At 33.5% G+C, this 24,137-nt stretch overlaps 1 protein-coding gene across 1 annotated transcript; it reads right to left on the bottom strand.

Moving 5' to 3' along the window:
- Positions 1–1,082: 1,082 nt before the first annotated feature.
- LOC149489785 (uncharacterized) lies at positions 1,083–22,925 on the bottom strand. The gene is made up of 3 exons (XM_089714537.1): positions 22,586–22,925; positions 14,418–15,254; positions 1,083–2,153 (listed from the first exon to the last, which is right to left on the bottom strand). The coding sequence occupies exons 2-3, from the start codon at positions 15,118–15,120 to the stop codon at positions 1,531–1,533; spliced, it is 1,326 nt and encodes a 441-aa protein (XP_089570663.1). The 5' UTR covers positions 15,121–15,254; positions 22,586–22,925; the 3' UTR covers positions 1,083–1,530.
- Positions 22,926–24,137: the final 1,212 nt, after the last annotated feature.

The following is a 24,137-nucleotide window of genomic DNA, read 5'->3' as shown; positions in this document are numbered from 1 at the left end:
TGTTTTTGTGATGTTTTATTGTGGGTACCGTCACGCGGTTAGGTTTTTTGATCGAAATCCGATCGAAATGATCGCGAGAATTGGATTTATTTTTAATACTTTGTCTTAAGTTATCAATCTTATTAATGTCTTAAGAATAAAAGGAACTTGCAACTTTGCATAAGTATAAATCATTAATGAATAGGTATGACTACCAAACATGAAACATGTTTCATTTAAAAGTGGGAGGCAATTAAGTATTGAGGATTGTTATTCTAAAAACTAAAATGTTATTGTTCTATATATCTAATAAGGTAGGTTAAACATAAAAGTATTTAATGTATTGTATAATATTTTATTTCTTGCTATGTACATGGCTGTAGAAAAGACGATCAACAATTCCTTATCTGTATTTAACTTAACATATATACTTAGTTATATTTCAGTCGTTTTGCTATAAAATATTTCTTTAACTAGATCCGGTTCGTGAAAAAATAGTTTATCATTATAAAATACATGAAGTTATAATGTACAGTTATAGATAGCACAATTTACTTTTTGTAGCGACAACACATAATACATATTCAATTTACAATAAATCAATTGCTTAATTCTATTATCACTGGGCATTTTGTCCTCAAATATTATACACAGTTAATGCCTAACAACTAAATAATTTACAATAACTATTTGTACATCTTACTTCTATTTAGTGTAGCGTTATTGGACTTGGGTGCTTTGGCCTTACCTTATTATATTTATATAAAACATTTGCAAAATAATTAGCATGTGACGACAGTATATTGTGGAAAGATTTTACATAAAATTATTTATGAATTATATATTTTAAAATATAGATAGGTACGTACGTTATACATAGTAGATAAGATATATAAAACATTAAGAAATTCGTTGTAATTTAACACACTTATAAGAATAATTAAAATCATTTTCTGAGAATGCTTGCAATTTAACAATACATCTGTTTGTACATTTTAAAAATGCTTTACAATATCTGAAAGTTGCAATAAATCACTGTCAACGAGGTTGACAAAATTTTGCTCCTTACCCGTTGCATAGTGTAATGTTACAAACATTACAACAACATGCTGTAAAGCTTTCAATGAATCGGTCATTGTTTTAACAGCTTTTTGTTTTAACACCACAATTCAATTTCTATTAATTGTTCTTACTCTTTTAAATAACCCTTTACATTATTTAATTTTTATTCAATAGGTACATACAAACATTCGGACGGCTAAAATTGGCCTCAGTATAAGAATATATCAATTACAAGGAGTTACATGGGAAATATCAAGAAATACAGATAATTCATTTAATATAAGCGTAACATTTTAAAAACCAAGCGGCGCTTAAGTGAACTTTCATTCTACGTTATTTTTTCAAAAACTATCGTTAAAGCTTTAGGCGGATTAGTATAAAATTAAAGTTTATATAAATTTATAGGTTTTATGAACAGTGTTAGGCACGATTTGAAGTATATTATAATTCAATTAACGAAGAATGAAGAGTTCCCTAAGCGCGATGGGGTCAGTATGCGGCGGCCGCGCCTGAATGATGCATCAGATGATGGTGGTGATACGATTCTTGCGAGGGACACCACCATTCTGGAACACCGTGAGGAACCGCCGGGGCGGGCTGCTGAAATTGACCCCAGTGCCCACTAAAGCCAATTTTGTTATCCATCATGCCATTACCGCCGATATTTGTTAAATGAGGTGGTTGCCCGTGATGCGGTGGGGCTGGCGGTCGCTCGTAGGATTTCTGGTCGTGGGGATTTAGGTATTTATCGTTTAGACTTTCTAACTTATCTGTGATAGTGAGGTGGTGTTGAGGGTGGTGAGGAGCGGGCGGCACTGGGGGCGGTGGTATCGGAACGGGAGGGCTCGCCGCGCCGGCGGTAACGCTCACGCTTCCAGCAGACGAGGAGTCATCCCCGTCGCTGTCATACCTCGGGGACGCGTCACCAGCGGCGCCGTGGACCTTCATATGCTTGCGAAGCGAAGACGGGTGGGTGTAAGACTTGTCGCAACCGTGCACTCTGCAGTTATACGGCTTGTCCGATGTGTGCACGTGGGAATGCTTTTTCCTATCTGAAGAGTTTGCGAAACGTCGGTCACAACCAGCGTATTCGCATTTAAACGGTTTTTCACCTGAAAAGAACAAAAAAGTATTTAGAAAATGTTTCAGTTATTAATTTCAATAATTTGTTAAAGTATTTTGAAAAATAATATCTAAATAAAAAAAATAATGCACCCAGGTATAGTTATTTAATAATTATTTCATATAGAAATGAAGATAAACATAACAGTGATATTATATCTTAATACAGCAGCAGAATAAATACACCATAGTCTCATATCATACAGGAATTATTCAAAAAGCTATAATTTGTTGCTTCCTATACACAATAAAACATCGATGGCCGCGAATGCGAATGTCCAATCACGCAATAAATAACCAGATTTGCTCGTTGTTTATAGTTTACGAGCACAAATAAATATTCGTAACAATTGCACGGGATACTTAACAGGGACATAAATCATCTTCATAAGAAGACTTTGTCACATTGTCGTGACAATGCCGTACGAATAAAAGGTTTAAGAAATTTAAACCTTAAATTAACGTCAAAAGATTACATTTCAGTTAACACGAGTGTTAAGTTAAAGTTTTCACATTGAAAGAATCCCTTCCGATGATGTGATGATTAAAATGAACAATGACGTTAATCTGTCTCTTTATTTAGTGAAGCTACCCTTTGCTTTAAATAAGAAATAAAAATAACTTATTTATCTTTAAAGTTTCATATGAAATTGTACGCTTTAAGGGCCAGAAATATTCAACATTATTTTTTAAGAGCCCTATAAAAACATAAGTTCTACCTTCAAACACTGAATTTATTATTATGTTAAGCAAAACAAATGATTGATTTTTTTTAATTTAAATTAACGCTATGACGTGATGTATCTATCATGTACATATTTATTTATAAACTCTATGTAGAGTTAGTAAGAATTATTGAGATGAAAACAAATTGGAACAATTTTCACAAAAATAATAATGATAATTTGATTATTCCTAAATAATTTTATTATGTATTTATTTATAAACTCTATGTAGAGTTAGTAAGAATTATTGAGATGAAAACAAATTGGAACAATTTTCACAAAAATAATAATGATAATTTGATTATTCCGAAATAATTTTATTATTATTAGGTATAATATTTATCACATCGTTCTGGGATTTTATAAAGGTTCATTTTCAGGAAAACACGGCTTTATAATATTTTGATACGTCATTGACACATGTTTCTGTTTATTTTTTGCGGTATCGGCGGCATCCCGAGCTTAATATTGTGATGAATTCCTCACGAGTTCACCGAATCGTGTGTGATGGGAATACGCCACAATAAAATACATTACAAGGAGGCTGAACGGGCGGTTAGTGTGACCGCGGCGTACAACAATATTCTTTCATTGTTGTGTTTACAAATAAACCTCTTCGCTTGTAATCCCCCGTATTGTGTTTGAAACTCGAGGATCTCGTTGAAGACGTACAGATGCTAATCTCAAGTGTCTGTTAACACAGGCATAATAGCTTTCTCGAGTCCCTTTACCGCAATTTTTGTTACAGTGTCGAAATACTGAATGAACGGATCACACATTCTAAGGCTTATTATGAATAGTGATACTTCCTTTCGCTCTAAATAGGCACAAATAAGCAAGGTAGCGTTAACGCATTATGTTATACCAACAAAAATAAAATGCACATGTTTAGCCATAAATTGAGAAGGTTTAATCGCTTCGGAATCTTGTTGTTACACGGGATTTTATTAAAACGCGCTAGTGATCAAAATACTGGTTTCAAAATTCAAATATGTACCCGAAAAGATAAAAATAAAAATCCATAAAGTGCGAATGCGCACAGCAGACATAAGTTCCGTAGAAGAGACTTTTTTACTTACTGAGAAAAAATATCCGTCATCCATTTCACTTTAAATCGAAAAACCTACTCTACATTTTTTCTACAATCGAAAATATCGCAATGAACTAGATATAAGGTACTTACCTATAGATTTTTATTTGAAAGAAAAATATTGAGCTTTTTGCGGAAGAGAACTTTCCAATTAAAAACATTCGACACTCTGTTACGGGTGAGATTGAATGCATAGAGGCTAGAGCAATCATTGTAATAGGTAAAAACTTTAAGTTTTTATAACAGCATATGAAAACCTCTCCGCTGTGAGGTGCGGAACCCTACCTAGCTATTTTAAATCGACTAACTTGGCTGACCGGGCAGAAGATGAAGGAGTCGAAAACATGTGTCGCCCGTCTAATTACTAATCGAGCGTTTCATCTTGTGTCACAAAAAATACTTAACGACAAATTCTATCGGGAATGTGATCGGTTATCTCTGCGCACGCGCCGCTGACACGGTGGCCCTGATGTGCAACATTCACGTGTATTGGGTTACCTCATAGGGGAAACAAAGGATTACTTCTTAATTAATAGATGGCTTTCTATTAACGTTTTTGTTGTGTTCATCGATTTAATAATTTAGTGGTAAGTATGGTATCTGAGTGTAATCTTATTGAAAAATGCTTTGTGCATTTGTTTTTTCTTTGATTATAATGTGGAATTGTAAATGTTAGAAGTCAAGTCATCTATGGTAATAATTCTTTATTTCCTAGTAAGGATTATAATTTGAAAATAATTTGAATGCAATTTTAGTTTCGACGAGTTGACCTTTTGATTAATTTGTTTGACATTGATGTTTCGACTATCGATCATAAAGATCGCATCATTGAAAATTTTTTTTACTAAAATTAGTAATTTTAAAATTAAATATCTTTTTGTAACTTTGTGCCTAAAACTAGGTTTATTTGGTAAGTGAGATTGAGGAAAAATTATCTGCTCATAATTTTTCCACTAGGTACGTACACACTTGTGACAAAATTTCAGGTGTGAACATTGTGAGGCCAAAAAACCCTATAATAGAGCAAAATCAAATTATTCCTCCTAAGCATCCATACCTTCCTAGAGCTTATTCACACATATAGCTACAAACATATTCATATAAAATTTATGAGAAAATAAAAACAGAAAGAACATGAAGCGAGAATGCACGTCGTGAATTCGTTGCATGCCACGTCGGGACACGGGCTAGGGTCAGATGTTTATCTTAAACGCCTGTATCACCCACGGGAGACACTTTTTTGTTACGTTATTATCGATGTGAAATTTTATCCACAGATTATTTACAGAAATACAGAGGGAACTTTCATACTTGAATAGATTTGATTGCGCAGTTTGTGATTGAATTGGCATTATTAAGACAAAGTTGGTGGAGAGTGGAGACTACCTAATTCATGAATGTTAAATTATTTTATCTAATATTGGCTTTAGAGAAATTTGAACTTTATTCAATAATTAGCTGTTCCCCGCGGTTTCGCCCGCATTGCTCCGCTCCTATTGGTCTTAGCGTGATGATATAAAGCCTATGCCTTCCTCGATAAATGGGCTATCTAACATTGCAATAATTCAAATCGGACCAGTAGTACCTGAGATTAGCGCGTTCAAACAAACTAACAATCTCTTCACCTTTATAATATTATAGCACCTATAGATAAAACTTATAGAACTCTATAAACGATATAGCTACTTACTCAGACTGCAGACAGGATCAATGTAGTGTCTATTTGCGTATAATTGAACATTTAATATAGGTAATAATACAATGTATTAATTTAATATAACGATCAATAAAGCTTGTTGACATTGCACAAGCAATACTAGAAATATTAATTATTCATAAATCCTGAGTCATTCATCATTGCAGGTGACGGAACTTTATTGGTAGAGCAACAATTTGACTCAAAAGTTATTACTTATAATATTGATTGAAGCAATGTGAGCCAGAATCCCTCACCCTAATCTTTAATTAAATAACTATTGCGTTGAAATAAAGATCAGTAGATATATATAATTAATCGCTGACACATTGCCTGAGATGAATAATTCTGCGGTATCGAATTACCGTGCGTTCCTTAAGTGCGACTCTGCTGAGAAAACAAGCTTTTTAGAAATAGCACGGGTGATGTGTAACGTGACACAGGCGGCCTTTGCTCCCAAATTGTGTAAATGGCGTTAGGTGAGTTTATAGAAAAAACAAACATGACAGCCGGATATCAGGTTGCTCTCAATGGGACGGCTATTTACGAAGATTACAACACTTTAAGCAAATTATTAGACTACATTATCTTATGTCCGCGAACTCGTCAGTTTGTGAATATTTTGTTATTTGATACGTTTTGCACCTGTTTTATTCATGTATGTATTATAATAAGCACATTACTCGTATACCTACATAATAATATCTACAACCAACTCTGGTCTCTGATGTCAACTTTGATCGTGCGATACTAATCTTATTCTAGAACACAACTCAATTATGTCTGGCACATAGTACAATGTTTAGCATAGATCAGTGAACGCAAAATTGAATAAAACGTTTTCTATTGGCATTACATAAATCATTTATATCTCTCAATTTAAATGTAATAGGCATTGTTTTAATCGGTTAATAGCTATTAGATCTCCAATAGACAAGCGGCTAATGAGAATTCGATGACTGGCCGTTTATTGACACAATCGTCTATTTCGACCAGACACGACCGCCATGTTCCTCTGACCTTAAAATTAATCGATACACGCATTAGGTAACATCTAAAGCAACATTCATAAACATGAAAATTAATGAGCATCAAATAAAAGCATAAAGAAAGCGAATTCCTCATAACTGATTTTGTATTATATTGAATGAAAATGATTTTATAGTTATTTTAATATCAGTCGTCTAGTCATATTTTACTAGCAGTAGCATACTATTCTTAAATGTGAATAATCTTTTATGTCGTGTGAAATACATAGAAACTGATTGACGACATCGTCCATTCCCCGAAATCGATATTCTGTCCGTGTGTTTAAATTCCGTACAGAGTATAATGATTTATGATCGCCTTTTATCCGAAACGTATTTCAAATTAGAAAGATATATTAATATCTTCATTTTTTCCACTTCTCGAAGAATACAGGCCCTTGTGCCGTAAATACAAAAAGAATATGCGGGGTCGGGCGGCGCATTCGGCGCCCAACGACCGTGTGACAAGGTGCTTTATGCGGACGATTATGAGCGGACCGAATAATGTTCCAATACCCGATAAATATCTGCCAACTCATACAAAAGCATCCCAATAAAAATATAATAGTAAATGTTGTAACAACACTGGCCACAAACTGCACAGTCATATCGCGCTGCTTTATAAATTAAATGAAAACGAATCTATGGCGTGAGAGAATTGCATGCTAATGCGAACTATATGTAACAGACAACAGAAAATTTTAGTGTACGTTTTTATGTTTAATAATAATAAGTTTGTACAGCAAGTGTTGACAAGTTTCTTAACAAACATGAATACGATTTAATTAGCTGATAACTGTATCAATAGGTGGTATTACAATTTTATATGCACTTCAAACAGAAGTACATATAGTTATTTGTAAATTTTTCATTATTTAATTCTCGGAATAAATTCTTTATGACTCTTTATTTTTTTCGTAGGGGATAGAAATCCATTTTCTTTATTGTACAATGATAAAGCATCACATTTGACTGTCTAGCAAAATAGTAAATTAAACTGCCAGAGTCGTAGCTCTAGCGGAAATCCTGAAATCTCTATCTATCTTGCTCTCGCTTAGATAACCATCTGTAGGTACACTGTACACGATACAAAGTAATAAAATGTTATAGTATAATTCTGTGTCCAGAAGGAATGCGCTGAAATTGCATTGGAAGTGAACAAACTCAAAATATTAATTGCTTTTCGTGTTTAATCATTTCTTATCAGGGCTCAATTCATAACTTATGGTAATTTTTGATTCTCCTTTGTAGGTAGGACTAAATATGATACGTCAGATACACCTGCATACAAGAAAATAAGTGTAAAACGATGTCTGAGCGAGCTCGTCAATCTGTACGTCAAGCGTTTTGACAGCCCAAACCGACATCACCGTCGGCAACGAAACGATAAAAAATAATCAAATGGTGTATGATTTTACTAACCTGAGAAAAATCTTAATACGGAAAATATATTTTTGTTCAAAATTAACGATTAAAAAAATTTACATGCTCAAAGGAAATGAAAAATTCGATAGAGAACCATTAAATTCGTAAAAAATATGTTTAAGTTTATGTTTTTATTTTTTTTTATATGTCTCTAATATTGCTAAATGAGGAAGCCAAAACTAAACAAATTTAAATATAGATTCACTACTTATTATGCAAGAAGCGTAAAATATCGTTCATAAAGCGATATATTAAAAAATCATTAACATCTAAATATTCTAGACACAATAAATATTATAATTTTGCGGTAAAATATCTAATGTCATATAAATCCGTTGAGATATAGAGTTGGTCCTACGCTTATGTCGCGTCCACTCGACACCCACGCGGAGTCAGGTTTCAGCCCCTGGGCACAATTTTGGGACAAACCAATATTTTTAACGATTATTAATAGCCGTTTTTGTTCTTATTTTGTCATCTTTAATTTTATTGTTGTGTTAGTCGCGCCGGAACATTAAATGTTCTGCCCATTCTTTAAATTTTTGAGGATAACATGTTTCATAAATCATGTTTTTTAATATATTTGTTGGTTGTTTTTTTATGTATCCTTTTCTACTAGTAAATCATAAGCTAGACTATGTATTTGAATATTACTTTTCTAGAAAAAGCGAATCCTTAGATATTATTGAAAATTGTGAATATAGAGATTTTGTTAAAAATGTATAAGATAGTTTTAATTTTTTTATTTGTTACTAAAAACAACTAAACAATCAGAGAGATATTTCTACCTACATTCGAATTTCATCAATATCAAATCAATTCAAAAAAAACTATATATGTACACTACCTATATAGGTACCGTACATACATTATTAGTATTTTTCCATACGTTTCTGTTTAACTATAAGTTTCCACTAACACGAGGACTATTTTTATATCAAAAACATCAATTCATCAGATACAGGAATGAATATTTCAAGCCGTTTACAAGCTATCTTGGTTCGATATAAAAAGAGAGTTTGGGAATCGTTTATATCTTTTTACCGTGTAAACATTTCGATTGTTATCCAATTCTTGTCTCGAAGGTTCCATCAAGACTTTTTGGTGTTGGTGTAAAATGTATGGAATTCAATTTGGAAAGCTACAGTTAACGCAGAATTATGTTAATGTGAATCGAGTCTTCTTGCTTTATATCATCTGTTTAAGTATATGATTGTCGATATTATACAATAATTAATAGGATATAGTAGTGTAGACTGTTGAGTAATGTATCAAAAATATTTATGTTATATGGCTCTTAGAAATTTAAGTTTGAAGTAAGTATTATTTGTCGTTAATTTTTCATTGTTATTCACTGATTATTTGCTTCATGTTGTCCGTAGTTTATAGAAACATGATTCGCACTGAATACGTTTAATGATGTGAATTTTCTATTTGAAATTTAAAAAGGATTTATTCTTTGGCAAGTCAGCTATCACGCGCGATACCTACATATTGATAGCGACAAGGTGTCGGTGAAAAAAACGTTTGAATGATTCAGTGAGACCCACCGCTTCGCCCTACAAGACGAAAGAATTTCGCGCTGTAACGTACTTCAAAGAGCAAACTGTTTTTCCTTGCGCATTGAAAACGATCATTTAATTTAATGATCACGGAGCCTAATCTAAAGCCGATATAACGGACAAAACCTACAATATGTATTTAATAATACCATACAACCAAGCATACAAATTCTAAATTCTATTTGCATGGCATGGAAACTCATGGATGCAGCCATTTTTGAATTGTCATATCGACTACAAAATAAATTCATACATAGGTATTTTAAATATACTTTTTATATGTTATAGCTAAATAATAAAACAAGTAAACTAAAAGCTTAAATCCATTCATGTACGATATATTAGACACATCTTTTTATTCTTTATTCCTCCTCAGTTAATAAGCGGACAAAAATTCTCAGGTCGTTATAAAATATAAGCCTAGGCAGTAAAGTGTCAAAAGGAATGATGGCAATAAGATACAAGAGCGGGCTGCGGGCTAGCGTAGGCAGAGCCTCCGTAAATGCACTTCATATTTTGAATCCATTGCACGAGTACACATTGCTATTATACAAATTTATGATGACATACAAACAGAGTTTCAAGATAGTGCGCATATACATAATGCAAATGACGAGGCAAAAAACTAAAAACATTTTGTGCTCGACTACTAAAATATCATTTTTATGATAAAAATGTAAAATGTTAATACATAAATGTAAATTTCGAAGCATCATTAAATAAATTTTCATTTATTACTAGAGCTCCTTTCATAATCAGTGATTTAAAAATAGCAACAAAAAAATTATCCGCAAGGATTTGACTTATCTGGCTCTATCGATTCATTATTCATTAAGGGAAGATCGATGCGGGTGGTAGATATAAGCACATTATGTAATGACAAAAACATCATCTCGATATTCACATATAGATGAGAATGTAAGTCGCAATTACGTTTATATTCGCATTGATTTCATCCGAGGGAATTTTATTATAAACGTGTATCATTCTTAATATGTTGTAAGAAGCTGTTGTTTAATCGACAGCTATCTATTTAATTACAGATCGCATTAGCGATGCAAGATGCGTATCGTACGAAGGCATTCGATGCAGTTGGATGTAGCGCGCAATGTGACTGAAGACGCGTTCCAGCCTCTTGCAGCCGTATCATGGCGACGAGGTTTTTGCTCGCACGCCAAAACCCTGTTCGCACTGTCCAACGCTTTGAAATTTAGCGAAATACAGTAGACGGCTCACGGCATCGCTGTGTTTTTTACCCGAAATTTGGTACCTTATCAAATCAGGTGCGAACATCTGAAACGGGTATCATTTACAGAACAGAACCGTAGATGCGCTTGCTATTGTTATTTAAATGTGCTTAGCGTTTATGTGCCGGTTCGAATTTCATGTACAGTGTTGTCACATCGACATTGTAAATGTTGGAAAGGGGACGTGCTCACAAAGCTGATAAAAAGTAAACCGCTTAGAACAGTATTGTCTATTCGAGGCGACAATATCATGCGATCACAGCGTGTAGGGTAGCTATTCATGTGTTGGTGTGTCCCTGATTTTCGACATGCTTGTGTGAAAATTGAAGTGAGATTTTTGGGACGAGGGCCAAGGTACAGTACAGCCACGCCCATGTTGTTACGTTTAGAGCATCCATTTTTATTGTCCTGTATATTTAATTATTTCAATGTTTGTAATGTATTTGATCTAAATATTAGTTTAATTGGCTGGCATTTTCTATATCATAGCGATTGTAGGCTAAATTTTCTTCACTTACTTTAAATTAAATTTCAAACTTTAATATTAAAATTTCAGTCTGAATATGTGTACTCCCCTCAATAATGCACACATATGCATCACGTATATTTGGTACTTAATAGTAATATTTTTTATACAATTTATCAATCCGGGGCAGATGGCCGCTCCTCATAAACGGCTTTGAAACGCTCCCGATTGTTACAGGGTTACAACATTATCATATGCCGAGATTAATTTTTTTATTAAATATTGTATTCAATTCTTTATATTTTTAAAAAATGTGTAAAATAATACGCTTGATTTAATTTTAAGGTAAGAAAAGCCTTCAAGATCTTACAAACAGATTAATTATTGTAATAAATCGACAAAGTGTATCAAATATTTTTGAGTCGACTACATATTATGCTCATTGCTCAACTCAGAAATATTTATTTGTATAATAGTGATTTTCATTGCTGTAGAAATCAGTAAACAGTTATGAGTTTATCACTCTACCTATCGACTATCATATATCTGCAATTATATTTTAAACTGACGTCCATATAAACTTATATAAATATAAAATTATTTATTCTTTCTTAAAATGATAAACGAAAATCCATAACGAGATGACCACGTAATTTAGTTTATTACGCGTTAAGAACATGGATATTTAGTTAGTGGCAATAAAGTGAAGGAGCTGCACTCGACGGGTGCATTCAATACCGAAACCACAAGTTCAGAAGGGTTCCTCATTGTTTGCAAAATATTTTGAAAGCGTCATTTTATACGGCATATTAGCTGAGCTCTGCGTTTGATAGGGGGTCGTCTTCATTCGAAATCATATCATCATTACAGTATTGTGCGCGGCCCTATCCCTTGAACCAGTATTTTAATGATGCGGAAGAAAATTGTATTTTATATGAAACAAAATCATTCAGACGACTGTGAGAGATTCATATTACATAGAGATTGGAAAGAGCAATCATACAATACATGTACATGTACATGTATTGTAGGTACATGTATAATGTATATGTATTTAATAAATAAGGAAATTATTGTTTAAGTTGGCTATGAAATATCACAATGATATTGACATCTCATGAATATTAATGAACATATGAATTAAATAAATGAAAATTAAAGATCTTGTTTTGTATCAAATCGGTACTGCATTTATAGAAAATACCCACCATGCAGTATCTACCGTAACTATCTACCTGAGGCAATTAAACGTTTCTGTATACTTGTTCTTGTTGCAAATAATTACAAATAATTACACCAATTTAATATGGATTAAGTCTTTAGCCGACAATTGAAACAGACTAAAGAAATCGAATATATGACACATGTCAATGAAATTTTTCATATTTTTTTAACAATCTCTAACTACGCAATTATAGAAATGTCTCAATTAAATAAAACTCTAATAGCCGCTTAGCTACATTCGTTATTATGATATTTACACATTGTAGGTGTAGTTTTGCGTCAAAAATCCCAATGCGATTGCCGGCGGGTATTTGACGCGGGCCACGGACACGATTTAGCTTTCGGCTATACTCAAACAATTAGTAACGCTCGTGTTTATTTGACAAGAATTAATAATTATACTGACTCATCTTTGAAATAATTCATATTATAGTTCAATTAATTAAAAACTGGTTTGTAAAAACCCATAGGACTGTACGTAGATAAGAATATAGCATCTATAAATTTCTGCAATCACTGCGAATACTAATCTATTATCAGGATCGGAAAAATACAATGGTCTTTTATAAGCGAATTTACGTAAGCCAGAAAGATCGATATCATTTAAATAAATTGATATGTTACTGTAAAGCAATAGCAAATAAATTGAGCTACCGACTTCCAAACACGCAGGATTATGTTACATTTGAAACGTGTTTATAAAAATATCAGTTTCACGGAAGGCTTGAGGCCATCGTCGATCTGTCTCTACGTTTAGATAATATCAGAACTGGAGTATCAATACAATATTGATTATTATTTTTTGATTTTTCAAAATATAATCGGAATTTAATAAAAACATAAAAATACCTTCTTAGTTATTAAATAGTCAATTTGCGCAAACATAATCTTACCTACTACTTATTTATTCCTCATATTTTTTTTCTCAACTCACGCCATAAGAACAACGCTAGGTTAAGACTTAAGATGTTCCTATTGATTCTTAAGTAAAATTTATAGCTATCGTAAAACAATTCTCCAAACTTTACCACAAAAAGGTCTCTCTATTCAGGAATGCCTAGAAATAATAGCAGACGGGGGCACAGGACAAAAGTTTAAATACGCAACTACAGTCGAATATGGTCAAGAAAAAAATTGAAAAGCAGATGGTCATAATGTGCCTCGCCAAAGAATTTGTTGACCATACTTTTAAAGCCTATATTTAAAATGTGTCAATGCTCTTCTTATCATAATGCTCTAGTGCGTGAAAGAGACAACCCATGGGGAAACGAGCCAGCGGAACTAGACATTTAAATTTATGGCGCATTTTTTTATTTCACAGTATACAATACCGATGAATCTTAAGACTGATAATAAATCGAAAATGAAGTTTCAAGTTAAACGATTCGATTCATAGTACCAAGAAACGGACTTCACAAGTCGACAGAGGACATTATATTGGGCTCCGTTAGTTGGACTGTTGTTCTCACCGTTCAGTTAGTGTCATTGATTTTTGACAGATAGTTTGTTGTGTTTGCGCGAGGTTTGGAGTCATTGTGTTGACCGACTTATTGTCAAGGCGTGTCCGCCGCATCGCAACAGCGAGCATCTGTGAGACCACATGGATAACCGCGGGGGGCTATTCATTATGAATTAATGAGATATGAAATGCTTCGACCGATCGACACTTACGGGCTTGAGCTTTGACATCTTACTGCACATAGTTTACCTTAACACACGTCTTATACATTCTATTATACAATGTTATGTAAATCGATGTGTATAAATTCATAATAATCAAAATTAAATTACCTGTATGCGTCCGTTTATGAATCTTCAGATTTTCTGATCTCGCAAACACCTTCCCACAGCCTGGGAACGGACAGGGGAACGGTTTCTCTCCGGTGTGCACTCTGATGTGATTCACAAGTTTATATTTCGCTTTGAAGGGTCTTCCATTCCTCGAGCAACCTTGCCAAAAGCAGGCGTGCGTCGTGCATTCCGGCCCTCCCACGTGCTCTACGGTCAAATGCGTCACTATTTCGTGCATGCTCGAAAACAACTTGTTGCATAGTTTTCTCGGAGGTGGCTGGTCGGGGTCTAGCCACTGACATCGCATATCCCGTCGCGGTGGCGCTCGGACATATCGAAGAAAGGCGTGCGGCGTGTGAGGGTGAGAGTGCGGTACAAGAGGTGGGGCACCTCCTTGGTAGTGCACGTCACCGCGCCAGTCCCAGCTCTGTTCCAGAGGCTGCTGCGGGAACAATTCGCCGCAGCCGCTGTACTCCCGGAGGTATCCCGGCTGGTAGGAGTGGAGCGGGTAGGGCTGGTAGTGCGGCGGGTGGTGCGGCGGCGGGTGCGGCGCGGCGGCGCGGTGTTGCGGGCCGACGCCGCACGCCGGCTGCGGGGACATCTTCAGGCCGTAAGAAGCGAGATGTGCGTGGTTCGTCTCAAGGAAAGCGTTCATGGCGGGTGTGGCCGACACCGGCGCATAGCCCCATTCGCCCGCCACCATCCACACGGCGGGCCTCCCCGCTGGTAATTACGCGTAAAACAATCGATCGGCCGCTTCCTGGCCGACTTAGCTATCTTCTACTTATAATTCCTTCACGCGCTGTCATTCCTCAGCATAACTCTCGTTTGGATGACCTGTTAAAACAATTAAATACATTTTAACATTCGTGAAAATTTGTTAAGACATTCTTATGATGGTAAAGATGGTAAAAATATATAAATCCAGTCCAGAAAGCAAGGTGATCCTGAGACAAATTCAAAGCCATTTCTCAAAATAATAACACACGTTCGAGCACCCATAACCGGCATCGAACGTTTATTTATAATAAAAAAAAAACTGAAGCAGGCACTTTTGGACATTAAATTAAACTGTGGGTAAATTTATAGGACACTTTTATACGCCTGAGACAAAAATTCCAATTGTGTGCGTGTATATTTAATTTTAATTTATTTGTTAGGCAGACTGGAATCTCTTTTAATGCAGGGTTTAGCGTGTATAGTTTAATGAATTGTAAAAATAGGCTTTGGTCGTGCATGAAATGCAGCTCTACCATTTAATAACCTGTTTTATATTTTAATCTTGTTAATGAATGCCGAAAGCTATTATTTTCACAAAAAGAATACTTAAACTCGTTTTCAATTAATAGATATTGAGATCATGTTGGATTAAATAATATCAATAAGTATATTTCAGATATTTCAATTTAAAGGCTGACAAAATTAATTAGATAACTATAGAACAATATTATAAAGAATTGAAAATTTAGTTTTAGTGAACCTATTTCCTTAATTACATATAGGTAAGTAGGTAATGTAAGTACATAAACTATTCTTGTTTAATATTCGGCCATTTAATATTATTTCTATAAAGTTAGTTTTTGTCTCAAACTTTTTGTACGAAAATACTGCTAGAATAATTCAAACGTCAAATGAAGACATCCCGAAAAAAACTGTAATAGATTTAACGTTGAACGAGTTTGTCTAGCGGATAAGGATAATCGCATTATTTGAAAATAACGTTGTTTACGTATTGTTTGGAGCACTTCATCGTTCCATGTGGACCACGCCCGGGCAATATTACCTGCGCCTGCTAAACAATGTCATTCCTTTAGATATGTATCTTATCTGTGCCTGATCTGCGGGCTCCCCACCGCGTGGCCGCCTCCTCACAAAGCAACGGGTTGACAGATCTCCACAGACAGACATCAGGCAATAGGATTACTAAAAATCTGACGTTTTCAAAACAATTCACAGAGCATTCAGCCTCGTTAAGTCCCGCTAAGTTTAACAGCATTGATGGTAAGTGAATGTGTCTGTTCTTAATTTTTTGCAGCTGCAGGGATTTTCAGGGAATTAGTTTTAATCACATTAGCGAAATAATGGCGGAACTTTAATAAAAACCGTTAACTGAGAGATCTGTTTACGAGATTTGTTGCTCCAACGAGCTAAATACATGTTTCAAATTAGTCAACATCTTATCTATGTAACACTTATGTGTTAACACATAAATTTATTTATGAATTCATAAATGATTTTGTTACATTGGATTGGGTTCAGGCCCCAATTATCATCACGGTACCAAATTAAAATGTAACAAAAAATATTGAACGAAAAAAACCATCTCTATTAATCTCAATTGACTTAAGCAAAATAAATTCTATATGCTTCTAAACGTAGTAATTATTAATTATATTTGTTTAATGAAATATGTTTGTTTACTTTCTATGTTATATACCTATACATAATATTTAGTTATGAATATTGTATCTACATAATCAACGCTCTACATTCTACAACAATGCTCTACCTACATTTGCTTTTAAATTTAAAATTTTCGTTCACAGTTCATAATTCTGTCTACTCGCTACAATATATTATTCTTGATATTATTATAATTGCTATTCTATTAAATTTTTGAGGTTGGTACTATTTACTTGTGATATCTAGCATCAACTTCAAATAGATAAGTTGGTAGCGCTTATTATAATTAAATATTCATTTATTTTGGTTTTTGAGTACCCATTTGTAGTTCAAGAGTCAGTTTTTATATACATTTATGGTGTTTATTAGTTTAAAACTTTTTTCAATTCAAATAAATTATTTTCATAACTTCAAACACTACAAAAAGATTATATAGGCACTAACATAATATCCGTGAACTAAACATGTGCGCATATAATGTAGTCTCTAGAATTTCTAGATTATTAAAGATTTTTTTTAATTATAGACGATATATGTAGGTAATAAATTTTAAGCACACATACTTACATAATCTAATTATTTAACAAAATCTTTATAAAACTGTGCTAAAATGTGTTGTATTTAATTGTTTATTCTGGCTTTGTTTTTTACCGTAGGTAATTACTGTACCTACCTACTTAATATTAAATATGAAATCAATTAAAACTAAGTAGTATATATAATTTTTTATATCTGTTCTTAGGTACAAACAAAGTGTATCTTATTTATAGGCTGGTAACAACCTTTGTTAAAAATATAATAGCAAAAGACAAATAAAATGCTGATAAATAGCCACAATGGTTCCACAAAATTTAAAATTATTTATTCTTCATAATTATGGTTAAACTTGTTTCTCAAAAGTAGATTTTCATTTGAAAGCTGGAATAAAAATAATTTAATTAAGTATTTAAATAGATATTCAAGCTTTCAAATATTAATTGAATTTTGTGAATAAGACATTATTTTATGAATTCAATGTTCTAAGTACCAATTGCAAACAGATAATAAGCAATACAATTTAAAAACGCATTAAATGTAGGTATTCAGAATAAAGATGTGAGCTTTTTTCTTTCTTTTTATTTCTATAATATTCTTCATAAAAAATATATTTTACATGTAAAGGACCTACATCAACAATATTTTTTTTTAATAAAACACAAGTAGGTTTAAGTACATATTTTACCTGAGATAAAAAATTAAAGAAGTAGGTAAGTAATAATATCTGAAACGCATTTACATAATGCATTATAGAATAATTAATGGTCCTAGAGGTCCGCCCCGGCTTCGCCCGTGGTACATATTTCGCAATAAAAGGTAGCCTATGTCCTTTCTCGGGTATCAAAATATCTCCATACCAAATTTCATACAAATTGGTTCAGTAGTTTAGGCGTGATTGAGTAACAGACAGACAGACAGAGTTACTTTCGGATTTAAAATATTATAATATGGATTAGAACACAGCTTATTGAATTAAAAATTTAAATATTAATTTAGTAATCATTGGTTTATAAAGTTTTGTTTATTTATTTACTTACAAATTGAAATTGCTTTACGTTTAATTTATTATCTAAAGATTTACATAAAGTTACTATTATATTTATAAATTCTGCTTTCATATTATGGACTTTTCGAATTCTTCAATAGAGACATTTAATACCTACTACATATAGAATTATAGATAATAAAATTAATAATAATCTTGATGAAAAATTATTCCTACTGGTATTGGGCTCTGTTATTTCATTGCTTTTTTTAAATATTTCCAAGAGGAGTTTACATTTCGAGTTATAATAACCCTTACTAAAGTATTTAATTTTAATATTTCTTTCTTCTTCACGGTGGAATATTTAATTACATGGATTTTTAGTTTTTACTATATTTAATTGAAAATACAATGGAAAATAATATCAATTATTCAAATTATTGCCTAAGATAGACTGTAAAAACAAAATATGGTTATGTAAAATGAATATAATCATAACATATCTCTATCTGCCTATACGTGTGATAAAATAACAAAAGTTTTTAGTTTCCATAATATTATATTGATTTTACTACCGACTCTACATTTTTTTAATTAAAATATAACAAATTATTAGGTTGATTTATAGGTATTAATTTATAAGATATAGAACCTAAATTAAATATAATACTTATAACTTATATGGTACCTACATATTTCCATAGTTCATGATATTTATATCGTTTGTTTTTACATGTAGGTACCTACTTACCTATTAACCCTTAAATTGATTTCGTCCGTTTTAAAGGACATAGTATTTACACACATGCTGGCGCTGTTATAGCAGACCTAAGCTTTGCTAATCGGTATATTGGGAAGGGACTAGCTATGTCCTTCGCGTACATGCAGGTTTTTTTACCAAAGCGAAGTACAGTCGCGAATGGTGACCATTTGAAAATTGCAAAAAACGGATCTCTTGACTCTCCTGATAAAATTGATAATAACTGTAAGTATTTTGGCTATTTTGCTAATAATGTTATATTATTAGTTAGATTACGATTGTAAGTATAGTATTTTGACATAATTTTTACATATTTTACAATATTTGGAATACAAATCTTAGTTTATATACGATGTCCCATAAAACGGACGCTGACAACTTGGAGTATATACTAGGGTATTCTTCACATGTCCTATAAAACGGACGTTGCCAATAAGGCCCTCCATTTTCAACGTCATCATTTTGATATATTTTTCTCTATTTTTAATATGTTTTAGAGGAGCATGACTTGGCAATCAATAAAAAATTCCCTCCCTACCTCTGGCGGAGGCTGAAGAGTCTGGCGTTGAGTTGAGATGACGATTTTGAGGGAAATGTAGACCTACGGGAGTGATTTCACTATGATAACAGTTTCAATCATTTACCCCCAGCACTATACCTTCGGAATTATACGACATATTGATTTGAGAAACAATGAAGACCCAAAAAGTTAGAATTTTTACCATCAACAAAATATTATTGCTGCAGAATTACAGCCAATACATGCGGTGCGAGATGAATCTTCCCTACTTCTCAGTAGTTCTTCAGACACAGCATGATGTTACTTACCAGAAATACCACCCAATGTTGAAAAATTAAAATAATAATACCTTACAAATTAAAAAAACTGGCAGAAAATGGATATAATATATGCCAAAGAATCCAAAAAAAGGCGATTTAAATTTCCTGTTTGTTTTGGTACTTCAAGCATGGTATACGACTTCTTTGCATACGATGAAGCAAACACATTTCAATCTGTACAATATAAGGAATGGGAAGAGGACTTTCTTGGTGTATTAGATAAGTTCTCAGGCTATGATGGCTATTTCTATTCCAATTCTTAGCATATTCTTAGGCTGTGATTTTTGGTAGCGTCGTTTTTTAAAATCCATTATTTTTAACGATATCGTTAATGTTTTAACCAACATTTTAAGACAGATGTTTGAAAGCTTAGATTAGCTTTTCTAGATCGTCCATAATTATAATTTGATAATAATTTTGAATTACAGAGTTGAAAATGTGCATTGTATTCATGTACCACGGTTGCAGGAATAATGTGCAATGTCCGTTATATGTGACGGTTCGAACATGTACATATATTTGGCAGTGTCCGTTTTATGTGACATAGTGAAAACAATAGAAAAAATTAAAATTTTTAATTTTTTTATCATTTTCCTCTTTTCTATCCTAATTCCAACACGTCCACCAAATTTGGACATTATAAACACAAGTTATCTAGGGGTGACAATTTAAGGGTTAAAAAGATAGGTAAGTACTTGTTTTATAATCAAAAGTAAGGTGATCACATGCATTATATTTGGCATTTATAATTCATATTACTTCAAATTAACTTAATAAAGAGTAGATAGTACCTACAATCGAAATAATGTTGTTTTTAAAATTCCATCTTTGCCGACGGTAGGAAAATACGATTATAGCAAAAACGATTCACAGCTTTACTTTGTATATGTGTAGGGGAGATGGGCCCAAAGGGGGCACCTTACGGGAAAATTAAAAAAAATGAAGATTGAAAAGAAGTTAGTCCATTTATTTTTTAGCCAAAAGTTCCATTAATAAATACTTTTGAATGCTAAGTGGTTAAATTTTTCAAAAGTTAAAGTATATTATAATTATTAACAGATTACTAAAAGCCTACGATTGCCCGCTTTGCCCGAAGGGGAGGCCTAAAGCGGGCTTTCGTTTAGGGCAAAACGGGCAGTAGTTGGGTAAAGCGGGCATGCCTGGATTTAAACAGTAGATTTCAAAATATACAGCCACAAATAATATATACAATAATAAATAGAGTAAAAGACACAAAAATATTTTATAAGTTATGTATTTCAAACAGTCATACAATTATTTTTAAATTAATATATGAAACAAAGGAACTTCTTAGGAGCTTTAAACTTTTAGGTACAATATTTCCAGATATTATATCTGAAATAATATTTAAAAAAATAACGCCCTGTTTACAGTCTATCATTATTTAGTCTCTAATAAGGGATACAATTATTTCATATATATATATATTTTTTTTATAAATCCTAAAATAATGTAATAGGTAGGTATACAAGTTCCAAAAATTCTTGTTTAGACAGCCCGTAAAATAAAGAGTCAATGTAGAATACGTATTCCAAAAGCTCCATTTCTTGTTCCGTAGAAAAGACAGTAAGTAGTAAACCTACCAAGCTTTACATTACACGAACCCAATTTAAGATGTCTGCAATGTCGTTCTTTGAATCCCATATTTAGTTGTTACTTTTTTGACAGGTTTTCCTAACTCTTGCACTTCTCGTTTTGTTTGCTGCATAGTTGAGCGTTGCCATGAGGCTTGTAAAGTTTTACGCTTATATTTACGCCGGTCATAAGCGGTCATCTGAAAGGAAAAAGCAAATTAACAAAAGAATGTAACATTTTAGCGGACGGGGCAAAGCGGGCGCGTGCCCGCTTTACCCTGCCCGCTTTGCCTTTTTCGACATTTGAAAGGTTCAGACGAAATTCTACCTCAAAATTTTTAGACACGTGGATTTTTATGGAACCAAAATATGGCCAGATAGTCACTTAATAACTAACAAATTTTGGTTAAAGGATTGTAAACACCAAAATAAAAAGAACACATATTACATACCTTGCAATATTTTTCAAAAATCGTCGAAAAACATTTATTTGTTGCAGCTTGTAAATGCGTGCTCGCAAGCGAATCCAACGACTGCCGCGAGGTGGGAGGGGTGTGGGGATCGTGCTCACGAGTCGCGCGCGCGCCATTATTTAAAATTCCGATACTATACTGAGTGCCCTCTTTAGGCTCTGTGCCCACTTTAGGCCCCTTTCCCCTACAATTAAATTATTAATATTATCAACTTTAATGAGCATTATAATTATTATTTTTGTGTAACTTATAAAATAATTGGATTATAACAGTCAATACATGGAACTCTACCTATAAGACTAAAGTTTATTTTGATAGGGTAGAGTCATTTATTATATTTTTCTATGATGAATTAGTATTTTTCCAGAAGCATGTTTCAGATAAGGTACAGGGAATTAATATTTATTAGTAGCATTTTATTGTTAATGTATATTACAACTTATTAGTATATTAGTCAATATCTAGAAGTAGGTACCAACCCAGTGAAAACCTTTATTTAGTTAATTTAAGAACATTTTAATTTTTTCCTGAAAAAAATTCTTTAGTTACTTATACTTTTGTATTTGAATACTTACTTGAGAATATACCGCGAAAAATCCAATTGCAGAACTTAAATAAGCACAAATATTGACAAATGAATATAAACACAATTTTATATCACTTCACAACTAGTTCAAAAATAAAAATCCATGTAAACTAAGAGCAAAAATATCAATATCACAAATAAAATTGGCGTATCGTTATAATAACTTTGTTACAATTTCACAGTAAATATTAGAATTGGGCCATTTCAGCACCATTGGTTTTTCGATCGAATTGTCACACGAATGTTTTTCACCGCTCGTTGAAAAGCTTCGCGACATGTGTCCACCGACTCTGCTGAGGCTCTCAGCATGACTGCGGGCTCCCGCGACGCCGCCCCACATAACACCCGGCATACTGCTTCTTAGAAAATATTCCGAACGACCGGGACCGAAGGCGCTATCGCAGCCCTAAACGCCGCGAAAAGGGCGGACCAACTTGAACTTTTTCGCCCAATAAACTTCAATCTGAAAAGCTACGCGAGCTATATAGTCGTCTCACTCTAGCTGCCGTAAGCTCGCTTACAAGAGAGAGACACAGGATCGTCTTCAGATAAAACAAGAAGAAAATTTCACTGTACTTGTGTCGTAAAGTGTACGTTTTATCAGATTTACGTTGAAAGCTCGTATTTAGTTAACACGTTCGCGGACAGTAACGACCACTGGCGTCTAGACAGCTAAAAGTGATACGACAGTACGTCTGTCGACGTATCAGTTTTTACTTGCATAAAATCAGTACGCCAAACGACGAGCGATTTTTCATACTATCATAAAGAACGGCATGTTGTACTGTCATCACAGGTATAATTACGACTTTTGTACTGTCACTGCATTATTTACAAAAATTCGTCAAAGGAAGGTACTTCCACGCATACATTCATATTTTTTTACCCCTCTCCCCGCGCACACTACGCCCGTGGGCGTCATGTTTGCATACGGTTAGTCGAGTACTGCGCCGCTGCGGTGATCCCGCGTGCCGCGTGAGAATTGTTGTTTAGAAAGTGAGTATTTTGTTTCCAACGTAATTTAATTGTTTTACTCATACTGGATTTACTAATTCAAGTCTAGTTGCTTATGTAAACAACATATTTATGTTGCTATTGTTTGTTGTGAACACGATTTTGTTGAACTAAATTTGTAACGAATATTTTTGCAAATGGCGTCTCGAGACTCGTTCGAAAAAGAACAAAAACGTCTTCAAGACCTGTTTGATGCAGCGTCTACCCCTGAATCGAGTCCATACCCATTTGCTGATGATGGTGACTATGAATCTGACGCTGAGTACTTACGACGTTTACGCCTATATCCGTTCTGTCATATCATATGGTTTTTTAACCATGTGTTGTAACACTACGCCCCTGGGCAATGTATGAAAAAAAGTAGTGTCTCAGTAGCTCCAACCTGTAAACCAGTACTGTCCGCGAACGTGTTAACAAGCGAGCTTTATTCGTGTATTCTCTTGCGCAGACGGAAAAGTGCGTAGGTGGGAAAGAGAGAAGACACGCCGGGAAATGTTTGCTCTAATGTATTTTCCTGTGAGAAGGAA

This window comes from Colias philodice, chromosome 3 (assembly GCF_061535455.1).
Source record: "Colias philodice isolate Cphi_HAF_F1 chromosome 3, ilColPhil1 Martin Lab GWU primary, whole genome shotgun sequence".
Classification (NCBI taxonomy): Eukaryota; Metazoa; Arthropoda; class Insecta; order Lepidoptera; family Pieridae; genus Colias; species Colias philodice.
The sequence above is the reverse complement of the archived record's forward strand: the minus strand, read 5'-3'. Positions and strand labels throughout refer to the sequence as shown.